This window comes from Podarcis filfolensis (assembly GCF_964270895.1).
Source record: "Podarcis filfolensis genome assembly, chromosome: 3".
Lineage (NCBI taxonomy): Eukaryota > Metazoa > Chordata > Lepidosauria > Squamata > Lacertidae > Podarcis > Podarcis filfolensis.
In genome coordinates, this window is record NC_139606.1 from 115,117,659 (window position 1) to 115,131,205 (window position 13,547).

A 13,547-nucleotide genomic window follows, 5' to 3' on the forward strand; every position below is an offset into this window, starting at 1 on the left:
TTTCAGTAAAGCAATTTCACATCAAAATCATTTATTGGTTGATTGATTGTGTTAGTAATGAAATGGATAACTGAAGATATGAATTTCTGGTGGCAAGATTCCTAGGGAGTCCAAGCAAATTGATGTAGATTACATGAATCAGAGAAGGCTACACACACACACACACACACACACACACACACACACCTTGAGATATTCAGATCTCCATTTGCTTCAAAATATGATTGGACCAAATGGGACAAATTCTTCTAAGCCATAGCATGGCTGAGTCTCATCTTTGCTGTTTCTTTTACACTATTTTGATCCAAGGTGGTTTGCTGTCTCTTTTATTCTTCATCAAAACCTGCTGATGTCACCCATAATTCTCTTTATTGAGACTTTTCCGACTTCAGCACTGGAGTCCTAATAAACTCTGCTGCCGACTGGTTACACCTGCAGCATTCTGGTCACCCTATTAAAGAATATAATGGGTTAGGTGAGGCTGGCCAGGAGGGGAAATTTGACTCATTTTCCATTTAAAGGTATAATGATCCAACCCACACTTTCTGAAGTGACGTAAGAAATGAAACACCACCTTTGCTTGAAATTTTCTGAATTTTCTGATGCGGTTTTTCAGCCAAATATGGTTTACAAAAATGTATGTACTGGAGAAAAGTGTGCATGAATATGCATATTTTAGTGAAAATAGCATGCATATTAGGAGAAACTGCTTGCAAAAATGTATGCTTTAGGCAAAGATGCATATAAAACGTGTTTACTAGAAAAGATTTGCACTAAAATGTTGAAGAATCTCTCTATAACGGCATCTCTTCGTTTCTGGTTTTCCCCATCTTAAATTCAGGTCACCTCATTCCTACATCCATTTGTAATGTCTCCCCCTCTCAATATATGTTCTTATTTTTATTTTGGTATGTGCATTTGTCTGATATACATATTTTTGCAAGCAATTTTTTCCTATTGCAATGTAGGAAATCCATGTATCATGGATGCTTTAGTTGAGATTCCTGTATTGCAGGGAATTGGGCTAGAAAATGGTTGAAAATGTATATTGAAGCAAATACTTTTACACAAAATACACCAGAGATGGGGAACCCTCAGGCCAAGGATCGAAGTGCAGCCCTCTAAGAATAATAATCTGTTCCATCATCCTTTGCCTCTGATCATATCCATGTTTGCTTCTGGACTCCATTGGCTAGTAACCCCTGGAAGTTTGTCCAGAAAGGAAAACAGCCAGCCCTTTGACTAGAACTAGGTTCACCACCATAAACTATCTAAATAAAGTACATTTTATGCTAAAATACACATCGTTGAATGCACTTTGGTGCATTTTTTGAGTCAATAAATCCATAATAAAATTCAGAGGAGTTAAAAATCTGAAAAAAATGTATCACTATAATTGCATTCCAATCTGTGAGAAGCAAATAAAAACTTTTCACTTAAAAAATGCAAAATGAAGGAAATTATTCTGTGCCATAGTAATCAGAATTAGGAAACAGTACAATCTAGGACTCAGCACTCAGGGCTGATTTCCTTAAGAATGAATAGGTTTGATCTTCTTGCAGTCTATGGGACTCTCAAAAGTCTCCTCCAGCACCATAATTCAAAAGCATCCATTCTCCAGAGATCAGCCTTATTTATGGTCCAGCTCTCACTCGGCTGCATCTTAAAAAGCAGAGACATCACCTTGCCGACAAAGGTCTGTATAGTTAAAGCTATGGTTTCCCCAGTAGAGATGTATGGAAGTGATAGATGGACCATAAAGAAGACTGATCGTCAAAGAATGGATGCTTTTGAATTATGGTGCTGGAGGAGACTCTTGAGAGTCCCATGGACTGCAAGAAGATCAAACCTATTCATTCTTAAGGAAATCAGCCCTGAGTGCTCACTGGAAGGACAGATCCTGAAGCTGAGGCTCCAATACTTTGGCCACCTCATGAGAAGAGAAGACTCCTTGGAAAAGACCCTGGTTTGGGAAGGCTTGAGGGCACAAGGAAAAAGGGACGACAGAGGACGAGATGGTTGGACAGTGTTCTCAAAGCTGACCAAACTGTGGGAGGCAGTGGAAGACAGGAGTGCCTGGCGTGCTCTGGTCCATGGGGTCATGAAGAGTCAGACACGACTAAATGACTAAACAACAACAATCTAGAAAGAGCCCCGCTGGATGAGTAGACACTTGATAACCTTACCCTCCATTAATTTGTCTATGCCATCTGTGTTGGTGGCCACCACCACCTCTCCTGGCAATGCACTTAGATGGGAGTTGGAAAGGATAGTTATGAACATTTCTCTGGACTTACCCTGGAGAGATTGGCCTACTTTCCTGGAATGGACTTCACACAGCATGGGCTTCCTCTGCCACATATTCCAAACTGAAAGTGCTTGAGAGGGCAGTACCACATTGAGCAAAAACCTTTACCAAATCCACACAGCCACATATTTCTTACAATGCTGAAGAAAGAAAGAAAGAAAGAGAAAGTCAGAATGATGGCCTGTGTGAGTTATATTATCCATGAACATATCAAGGGGGAAATAGGCTGTTGAAAATATTCTTGGGCATTAAACTCTTGTTAATAATAATAATAATAATAATAATAATAATAATAATAATAAAAACAATTTATTATTTATACCCCACCCATCTGGCCAGGTCTCCCCCGCCACTCTGGGTGGGTTCCAACAAGATATTCAAAACACAATAAAACATCTATTGACTCACTACGTTGAGCAGAATGTGTATGATAACTGGCCAGATGAAGGGGGTGGCAAATACTCCAAGCAAAAACACCTGAGAATTATAAGCTTCAAGCCTGACAATCATTCAGGAGTGGAGGCCAGAGGCATGACTGTAACGCTGCCCTTGAACATTCCAAGTACAAAAGTGTAGGGCTCTGCCTAGCCCCGCTTCCTTGGTTCCAGTCCTGAATCAAATTGGGAGTCAGGTTAATGCTTAATTAGGGCTTTTAAAAGCTGCTGGATTATGCAGATTCATGGAGGAGAGGGCTGTCAAAGGCTACTAGCCATAAAAGGCTGTGCTCTGCCTGCAAAGTTGGAGGAGGAAACAATGCTTCTGGTTTCTGGAAATCACTCGAGGGGAGAGTGCTCCTGCAGCAGCATTGGAAGGGTCATGCGGTGGTTGAGGGAGTTATTTTTTGAAAAACACATAATCTGGCCATTTTGTCACCCCCTCAGTGATGACACCAGGGGCGGCCTGCACCCACCGCACCCCCCTTCCTATGCCACTGGAGTGAAGACACTCCCAGATCACTGTGTCAGGCAGCCCAGTATGGTCTGGGGCAGTTAGTGTCAGGAGCTCGTCCTACACTTGAGTAAGACCCTGGCAGAGATACATGCCCGACTGGCATGTTCTCTCCCTCCTGGTCAATCATTCAGGAGCTTCATTAGCTTTCTTCAGCCCGGACATCACAGCGACTGATGCCAACAGACACCGGCACACTTAGGGATCCGCAGAGTTTGCGCAGCTTGCGTAACAGACCTCAGCAACTCAGCATTTTGGCTAATCTACACACGGAGCACTGCAACATGGCTCCCTCTCTCTCTAGCATCAGACAGCAAAGAGAAAGAACAAAGGACAATAGTCCCACTTCACGGAACACAGTAACACAAACACCCTGTCTCTGTCACTTCCCATTCTGTGGAGTCAAAACATCATGTGAAAGACAACAACCCCATGACTGCAATCACGGAGCAGGAATTCTAACGGTCAGGGAATCAGGAAGGAAGGCTGCAGGAGTCTGTTTCACCAGCCTGTTCCCTTCAGGGAATGTGCTAGGGAAGCAGATCCCAGGAAGATTGGAATCCCCTTGCAAACCAGCACCCTATAGGCTCAAACCCTCCACTCACCAGCTCGTGAATGCACTTGCAAAGCAACACTCTGCAGGTTTAGACACATGCGGACATGGTGTGGGGAGGCGATTCGGCCTAGAAAGTATTGCAGGCTGATTGCATCAGCCAGTTGCATCAGCTAGCAAAAACTCAAGCCTGCAGACTCACTATCTCACACAGCATTCTGTGAATCCCAACAGCGTCTGCCCACCGCCTCAGCCTACAGCTGAGGGGGAGGCAGTGGTGAGGCTCCATGCAGCGTGCCCTGCCTTGGCTCACACTGCCCCCATGGGCAGCTTGCCGCGCCCCCATGAGCGGCTCATTCCACCCCTGGCTGCAGGGCTTGTGTGCTGCCCTGGGCACCCAAGCAGCTAGCTATGCCACTACTTCACTCAATTTGGCTGAAACCCAAATCTGCCCGATTCTCTCCAGGCCAAATCTAGGACAGATCCCTATAAAAGGGGAGTGTTTTAAAACTTGGGGGCAGGTGAGATTGGACCGACAATGGCCTACCTGTATTTCAAATGTTATATAGACCCACAAACACCAATCCCTCTCCAAATCTTAGAGCCGATTTTTTTCCCTACAGGGGAAAATTAAAGAGTTCAGCTATGTTCAAAGAGGCACTCATCACAGGGAAGCACTACATGGACATAGCTGGGAATATATGACCACTAAAAAGAATAGTGGCAAGCATTTCTAAACCTGCAAGAATAATATTGAAGAGTTGTCTACCTTGTGCAGCAAACTGCACGTTTGCCGCATGGTGCAGTAGTCCTAGAAAGAAAAGGGCAGGTATGCTTTGAGCATAATCCTTTGTCGAGCCAACACATGAGTAGGTCACGTGAGAGGTTTGGATCAAATGGGTTGTCTATGCAAGTTGCCAATGCAGAAAGAGAGAGGGAGAGAGGAAAGAAGAAGTTGAAGTTGTTAATGACCATGTTAAAAAAAATATGATGTGGTGGTGGTAATTTGGGATTTCATCATTTGGGATTTCATCTTTACAAAACAGCGCTACATTAATCAATGTTTCACACATCAAAGACGACCAGCAATATTCAGCTTCATTCAGGGCTCCATGGTAACTCAGCCCAGCGGCAACCTCAATTCAAGCAGCCAGAGATTTCAGGGGCTGCATGGGCTCCTCTTATTCCCCTGAGCCCCTGCTGACATGCAATATCATATTTTAAGGGGGAATATGCAATGTATGCATGCAGCACACACCAGGGTTTTGCAACGTAGGAGGTTAACAAGGAAGTACCCCCCAAAAAACTTCTATATAAAGGTAAAGGTAAAGTGACCCCTGACCATTAGGTCCAGTCATGGCCGAATCTGGGGTTGTGGTGCTCATCTCGCTTTATTGGCCAAGGAAGCCAGCGTACAGCTTCCGGGTCATGTGGCCAGCATGACTAAACCACTTCTGGCGAGCCAGAGCAGCGCACAGAAACGCTGTTTACCTTCCCGCCAGAGTGGTTCCTATTTATCTACTTGCACTTTGACATGCTTTCAAACTGCTAGGTTGGCAGGAGCAGGGACCGAGCAACGGGAGCTCACCCCATCGCGGGGATTCAAACTGCCGACCTTCTGATCAGCAAGTCCTAGACTCTGTGGTTTAACCCACAGTGCCACCCGTGTCCCACAAACTTCTATATACTTCTGGCCAATTCTTATTGGCTTGCTGGGAGTGGCATGGGTCATATTTTTGGTTTGACATTTAGTATACCTATGAGAGGAAGTGCATAAGTGTTAGGAGCATTGAGGCATTATTGCATTAAAAGCCATCTGTCACAGCCTTATGCACAGTGGGTTGGGGGGGCACATTCTTGTGACTGCTGGATAGCAGTGCCAGGGTTCACATGCTGAGTTCATGTACCCAAAGCTCACTTAAAGGTAAAAGGTAAAGGGACCCCTGACCATTAGGTCCAGTCGTGACTGACTCTGGGGTTGCGGTGCTCATCTCACTTTATTGGCTGAGGGAGGTCATGTGGCCAGCATGACTAAGCTGCTTCTTTTTTTAAAAAAAATATTTTTTATTAACCGGCCAATCAAATCAAATCAAATCAAATCAAATCACATCACATAAATTCCAAATTACAAAGCCGAATTTTAAATTTTGTTGAAGGAACCCATATTTCAAGGTCCGAAGGGGGATTCTGATCATCTTACTGCCACTGCATTAATGTCCAAATCAGTCCAAACAAAGTTCATAATTCTATCCAGTCTTATCTTGCTGTTTCCACATCACATCTTGTTCATATATTTTCTCTTTTTTCTTTATGATCTCTTCTGATAGTCTCCTTAAGCCGATAAACACCAATAATAATCCTGTGTGGATTTTTCTGTTCTTCCAATCCTCAAATCGAGATGGTTTGCATATATCATCGCCTTCATAGATAACAGCGCTCTTTCCATCATTAATTACAGAACTGTCGTTCTTAAGTCCCTCTGAGGAGTTTCAGCCACAATATAAAAACAGCTCTATTTCTCTATTTCTCCTCTCAGACTTAAGTCCTCCGACAGAACTTCCCAATATGGCGACGGAATTTTTAACTGCGTCATTCCAAAGCCCTTATACATTCCACGCTCTTCTTAAAACATGCTTTGGTTCGAAAGTTTATCTCCACACAGCCTTAAATCCACAGCTTAAGTCCTTAAAATGACATTTCTGACTTGTGAGGGGGGGGGATTCTTGTTTAATCACATAAGGGAAAGAAAGGAAAGTTTTTCCCCCCTCCCCCATCAGTCCCTTTGCCATACCGAGTCTTAGCGTATCTTCTCATGATTTATACTTGTTCCTCTGACTCGTCTTGTTTTATCAGAGATCTCTTCTGTTAGCAGTCTTTACTCCCCCTTCTTCCTTGAAATATGTGCATTCGCTTCATCCAAATTGTTTCTTTTGAAATTCTTGCAGCTAGTGGCGTGGATCAGAGACGGCGTCCAGGAGCGCCGAAATCCCACAGGAGGGCATTGTGCCTAGTGCCCCCATCCCCACAAATTCGGGGATGGTATAGGGCACAGCAGGCAAGGGCAGTCCCCCACCACAATCCTGGGGGGGTAGGGAGGCTATTTACTCCCATCACAGCGTCCAATTTACCTCGTATGGGTCGGAGAGATGTTATTGTCAGCCATCTTCTGATGCGCCCCTAGTGGTCCCTCCATGACTAAGCTGCTTCTGTCGAACCAGAGCAGCGCATGGAGACGCCGTTTAACTTCCCGCTGGAGCGGTACCTATTTATCTACTTGCACTTTGACATCCTTTCGAACTGCTAGGTTGGCAGGAGCAGGGACCGAACAACGGGAGTTCACCCTGTCGCGGGGATTCGAACCGTCGACCTTCTGATCAGCAAGACCTAGGCTCTGTGGTTCCTAAACCTTGGCTGGGGAGACTATGGACTTACCTTACCTGTGCACTTTCCATGCATAATTTGTGCTTTAAGGCTCTATGTCCAAGCACCCTTTCTTTTTTCTTTTCCCCAGTCCAGAACTTTCCCCATAAAAGCTCTCTCTTTACCCCTGAATCAGAGCAAACAGCAATCCACAGAAAACCTGAATTGCCATTTGTTGTGCTTCGACTTTAAAGAGCTGGTTTTCGTGGGGAAATCTCCAGAGCAAAAAGAGGGAGCGCTCGGACACAGAACTTTAATGCATGGATTTGTGCCTGGAACGTACAGGGCAAAAAGTTAAATCCTAAGACAGCATCTGTTAACATGCCCAAGGGAATGAAACATCGTTTCCATATCAGAATAAGACAAAACGCTTTCCAAATTTGGCATGCAGATATTCATAAATATGGCCTTTCAACTGTTACTTTGCAGGTGTGGAGGCAAATGGCAACCTGCCACACCAGTCGCGCTAGACAACTGGATTAATTGGCCTTAATACTTTATTGCTGTTGGCACTTGTCTGTCTCAAGAGGCAATGAAATACACCTCTGGGGTTTCCATCGAACCTGCTGAATCACAGATTTTCTAAGGGTTTGGTGTCTCCGCTATGTGTGTGTGACGGGGAAACTGTTGAATCTCTTTCACATATAATGTTCAACTGTCCCCTACATAGTGTAGCCAGGGCTAAATTCCTGGGTCCTGCTTTACTGCGCTTGGTTGGCAGGCCTGTTGAGTCACACGCCGCACTGCTTTTGCAGGATACAGATCCTTCTGTAACTCTGCAGGTGGCGAGATTTCTGAATGCGGTTATCTCACACTCAAAAACCACCAAAAACCAACAACAACATCAAAACTAATCGAACTGTTATGATGAGAGTGCATGTCGGAGTTCGTCTTCAGTTTTCCTTTTCTGTGATCTATCCCTTGGAGCTCTCCTGGCCCCAAGCTGTCACTTGGCTCTGCTCAATGACCCACCCTTGCATCGTGGTGTTCACCTCCTGTTGTCGGATATATCTGTTTTTATGTCCCTGTGTTTTTATGTTTGTACATATTTTATGGGCTAATAGCCGTAAATAAATAAATAAATAAACACCTCTGGGGGGTGAAGTCAAACCACTGGAGAATCACAGCGCCTGCTGTGGCTGCAGAGACCGGTAACTTGTAACTGCTGCCTCCCTCTTTTACTTATTTCAGCCATATTAACAGTAATAACTACAAAGAGAAACAGAAGCACACACCTTACCTTCAGCAGCCAGATTAATCCATGAAAGAGCAAATATGAGAAGTCGAAAGACTCCCATGGGCCCAACACTCACAGGGCACCATGGCCACCAATGGCCATAGTCCTGCAAAAAGCAATAGTATGCCAATAAGAAACTGGAAATTGTGAACTGGAGAGAAGTTCACCTTTAAATTCAAACCAAATAAATTTTCTCCCCTTTCTTTAATTTGGGACCTAATAATAATAATAATAATAATAATAATAATAATAATAATTTTATTTGTATCCCACCCTCCCCGACCAAGGCCAGGCTCAGAGCGGCTAACATCATAAAAACAACACAATATTCATAAAAGCAGACAGCAATTAATTAAAATACAGTGGTACTTCGGGTTACATACGCTTCATGTTACATATGCTTCAGGTTACATACTCTGCTAACCCAGAAATATTACCTCAGGTTAAGAACTTTGCTTCAGGATGAGAACAGAAACCGTGCAACCGTGGCACGGCAGCAGCAGGAGGCCCCATTAGCTTAAGTGGTGCTTCAGGTTAAGAACAGTTTCAGGTTAAGAACAGACCTCCAGAATGAATTAAGTACTTAACCTGAGGTACCACTGTACATCTTAAAATTAATTCAGAAAAGTTAAAATCTGGGCAGGTGGCAATTATCAGGTTGGAACTGAGAGTGATTTATACTTGCCAGGACCAACTGTTTCCACTGATCATACAAGGACATGTGAGTGAGTTGGGGGTCTCCTTCAGACTTGTTTTATACAAAGGAATGTAAGTCAAACTGCATCCTGCCCAAAGGGGGGAACACAGAAAGCTGCCTTATACCAACTCAGACCATTGGTCCTGCTAACTCCGTGTTGTCTACACCAACTGGGAGTGACATGCCAGGATTTCAGATGGAGAGCATTTCAGACTAAACCAGGGACTTTCTGTAAGCCAAGCAGACTCTCTGTCATTGATCTGTGGTCCTTCCCATATGTGTTCTCTCTGATCACCATTAATATTCCCAGGTACCAAAGTTCATCCACCCAGCACCACCACATCCCTCCTTTCCTGGGTGATTCTGCTTCCTGCCTGATGTCACCTGTGAAGATGGAAAGGGTGTTTCTTTGCCCCCTTGCTATCTTGCATACTCTTAGGTTGTGCGTCTACAACCTTCTTTCCTTCATTAGTTCCACTGGCCACTGTCAGAAAGCCCAGCTTAGGTAGGCAGCATGGAACGGAGTGTGTGTGTGTGTGCACGTGTGTGTGTGCAGTGCTGTATTTACTTATAAGCTAAACAAGCTATAGTTTAGGGCCCTACGCTCTTGGGGCCCCCCAAAAAAATTAAAGAAAAAAACTGGATGTACATTTCCAAAATATAAGATAAAAAACAAATGAAATAAAACCTACATACAGCAACAGTGTTTTGTGTTGTGTAGGCTCCTATGATGTAAGTAATGGGCCTTGCCTGCTAGCCTGCTCCCGGAAATATCACTGGTTTGCTCCTTTCTATATACAGTGGTACCTCTGGTTACAGATGCTTCAGGTTACAGGCACTTCAGGTTTCAGACTCCGCTAACCCAGAAATAGTACCTCGGGTTAAGAACTTTGCTTCAGGATGAGAACAGAAATAGTGCGGCAACAGCAGGAGGCCCCATTAGCTAAAGTGGTACCTCAGGTTAAGAACAGTTTCAGGTTAAGAACAGACCTCCAGAACGAATTTAGTTCTTAACCCGAGGTACCACTGTATAGGGTGCCTACATTCTGCATGGACTGATTGCATGGCAACATGTGCAAATGGCTTTAGATACCTATTAGGTCCATAAATTACCGTATAGCATATATTCAACACACAAAAAACAGTGACAATTCGTTGTTGACAAAGGACAGCTGGACACATAAAGGGCCCCATTATCTTCAGTAGCTTAGCTCATCAAACCTAGATCCGGTCTTGTGTGTTTGTGTGTGTGCGTACAAATAATTGAGGTCTACTTTGAGAGGCAGGTGGGGAATTTCATTCCTTACTTGTCTGGCTTAAAATTCAACCCAGATAAGAATTTAGGTGTCACCGTCTTCTTCTGGTGATTTGAGTAAAGAATTTCTGGTCTCCCCACCCCCAAAACTTGTATTTCTGAGCTAGGAAATCTCAGCAGCATCGCAGCTCACCTCCTCCAGTTCAAGTTCTAAGATGAAAAAAATATCTGAATAAAAATTTGTACCTATATTGTATTTGTAGAGGTGCCTTTAATAAAAATAAAAATCAAACAAACAAACAAACATTTGACTCTGTTCCAGTAGCTCAGGAATTAAATGGGGTGGGGGTGATGAAGATGGAATGTCTTATGTGAAGACCATTCTCTCTTTCATGCTGCTCTGATGTCACAAAGTAGAATCCTGTTTCTTGGCTACCTGGATGATTTGTCATGCGGACTGAGTGTGGCCTAGCTTGGTGAGAAAATGGATTCCTCTGAATTTGTGATTTGGTTGAATCTGGTGCGCAGCCTTAACTTCTCCCCTCTCCAGTTCTTGTCAGGCAGTGAGGGGGACGAGTGTTTAAAAGTACTTCTATTACTTCTCCTGGAATAAGTATGGTGTAAGTGAAAATGATATGAATTGTAGAGTTTTGTATTATTATTTTTAACGCATGCCCATTTCCCCTCATTTTCAGCTTATTTCCAAGGTTTGCTTTCCTTTTGTGGAGTATAAGATGCACTAGTCGTTTATATCATTTATATTTACAGTGGTACCTCAGGTTAAGTACTTAATTCGTTCCAGAGGTCAGTTCTTAACCTGAAACTGTTCTTAACCTGAAGCACCACTTTAGCTAATGGGGCCTCCTGCTGCTGCCACACCACCGGAGCACGATTTCTGTTCTCATCCTGAAGCAAAGTTCTTAACCCGAGGTACTATTTCTTGGTTTGCGGAGTCTGTAACCTGAAACGTATGTAACCTGAAGCGTATGTAACCCGAGGTACCACTGTACTGTCCTACAAAATGTAATTAACCATTTCTCCCCTGTTGTGTTTGTTTTGTTGTTTTCAGAAGTTATGTGCAAAATTAATAAAGAGTATTTATTTTTTATTATTATTTTCAAAAGTACTGCCCATATTTTGACTGATAAATTAGGGTTGCCATATCTCGAAGAGCAAAAAGGAGGACAGCTGAAGCTGCTGCCAGCCTGAGCTAGTGAAAGAGGCATGCAGGTGTGTGGGGCCACTGCCACCTTGCTTGTGCACCTCTTTCCTCGGCTCAAGCCATAGCTGTCAACTTACAGATTTGAAAATAAGGGACCAGCAGCCTCAAAAATAAGGGATCAGCAGCCAAAATAAGGGATTTTCCAGGCACAGGTATGATCAACTTCTGAGCCCCTCTGAGCCAAAGGCAGAAAGCCCAGCCAGCAGCCAAACAAGGCCTCAAGCAGTGGTTCCCACAGCACAGCAACCCGGCAAAGGGGATGCAGCAAGGAAAACCACCGTCACCTCTCCGCTGGGAAGCGCATCATCAATTGACATCATCAATAAGGGACAGCAGCGGGACACGGCGCTGGGATAAGGGACTTTCCCGCCAAATAAGGGACGATTGACAGCTATGGCTCAGGCTGGCAGCAGCTGAGATGTGCAGAGCAGCCTGTGCCCAAGCCACCCACCCCAAAAACATTTCCTCTAAGATGTACAAATCCATGTAGATGGGCATGTTGCCCCTCCTCCAAAAGGAGATGTCCAGGATTTTCCTGGACATGCCAACCCAATGACAAATGGGGTTGTTCAGGTACGTACAATAAACCACTAACTTGTTTCTTTGGGGACTTATTTCTGCAACTACTTGAGTTTGCTATTTGTGGAAATGATGATTCAAAGGATATTTCTGCACCACTCATTTATATAATATGTCATGGAAATCCTTTACACCAGGCATAGCCTGTTAATCAAAGGAGATCTTACTTGGGAGAGCTAAAACCATCCATGAGAGGACAGAAAAGAGAAGCCAATAGACTTTCATTGTTACTTTTACTGAGAATTCAACCACTGCAATGACTGGGATTGCTATGGTGCTTTTAATCACAGGAACAAAATATTTATATGGCTTTCCAAAATAGTAATCCACAGACCGTTGCTTTTTAATGGTTTCAAATATGAATCAGAACTACTTGCTGTGTTCCTTATGGAGCAAAAATTATATACACTGATTTGACCCCGCCCCCATTTTTACTCCCGTTAATAAAGAAGATGTTAGTGGTCACACAAACTGCTTTGCCATTGCAATGGGGGGGGGTGTCCAGGGCCACACAATATCACCCCCCCCATTTAAATTGCCATTATTATCAACCTCAGACTGTGGAAGCAGAGCATTGCATCACACCAAACACAAAACAACCAAACAATAAATAATAGGAGAAATAAATGTTGACATACCAATATAAATCAAGGCATCCATATTTCCTGAGCTGATGTGGTGATATTGTGCATTGATTTCTGAAGCATGGGAAATAAAATCCCGCCAGATGACATAATAGAATTGTGGATCCTTCATCACCTTGGAAACACACATATGCATGACACATATTTTCTCCCACAATAGGCCAAAGGTCCATATGTTCTTATGTCACAAAAACAAATGTAGATTTTCAAGGTTTCCCAGCAGCTGTTGAAATCCTAGCTGCAGCAAACATCCACATTGAAAGATTTTCAGAGAGATGAGTTTTCATGTTGTTCATCCTCATATTCTGGAATGACAGTTGTGTGAAAGCCAGACATCTTAAACTGTTGATTTTTTTGTGCATTGGGTAATTCTGAAAGACACATAGTCACCACCTGAGATGTGGAGAAGTGGGTGGTGCAGGACGAACTGAACACAATCTCAGAAGCTTAGATAGGTATGCATACAGAGAAACATAATGTTCTTTTCTTTGATGTTGCCTGAGAAAAGAATAGGGCCTTCACTCGCACTCCTCTCTCCCCATTAAGGCTGGGCGATATCTGATTTTCAGCATCACAATATATCATCAGCTAAACATTGTGGTATATCTATATATCATGATGTCTGAAATAAGGATTAAATTATGTAGAGGCAAACATCTAGGGCTGGGCAATATCTGGTTTTCA

At 43.6% G+C, this 13,547-nt stretch overlaps 1 protein-coding gene and 1 long non-coding RNA gene across 9 annotated transcripts in view; one reads left to right on the plus strand and one right to left on the minus strand.

The window, feature by feature from the left end:
* LOC310758801 overlaps positions 1-13,547 on the minus strand; it is a 16,431-nt gene continuing 2,884 nt past the window's right edge. Inside the window, exons 2-6 of one of the 6 annotated variants that reach the window (XR_014545922.1) lie at positions 12,858-13,168; positions 8,470-8,572; positions 4,579-4,714; positions 2,298-2,448; positions 1-451 (exon numbers count right to left, since the gene is read on the minus strand). This is a non-coding gene — a long non-coding RNA (uncharacterized lncRNA). Of the gene's footprint in view, positions 452-2,297; positions 2,449-4,578; positions 4,715-8,464; positions 8,573-10,611; positions 10,821-11,717; positions 11,857-12,857; positions 13,235-13,547 lie in introns of those variants that run through there. The other 5 variants (XR_014545923.1, XR_014545924.1, XR_014545925.1 and 2 more) reach the window with 5 other exon arrangements.
* The window catches only part of LOC310758749 (uncharacterized protein), an 18,067-nt gene continuing 15,420 nt past the window's right edge, over positions 10,901-13,547 (plus strand). For all 3 annotated transcript variants that reach the window (XM_083605674.1, XM_083605675.1, XM_083605670.1), the window contains exon 1: positions 10,901-11,038. Coding sequence is in view for 1 of the 3 variants with exons in the window: in XM_083605670.1 (XP_083461796.1) it covers positions 11,034-11,038 (5 nt within the window). In the remaining 2 variants the exon portion in view is untranslated. The remainder of the gene's footprint in view (positions 11,039-13,547) is intronic.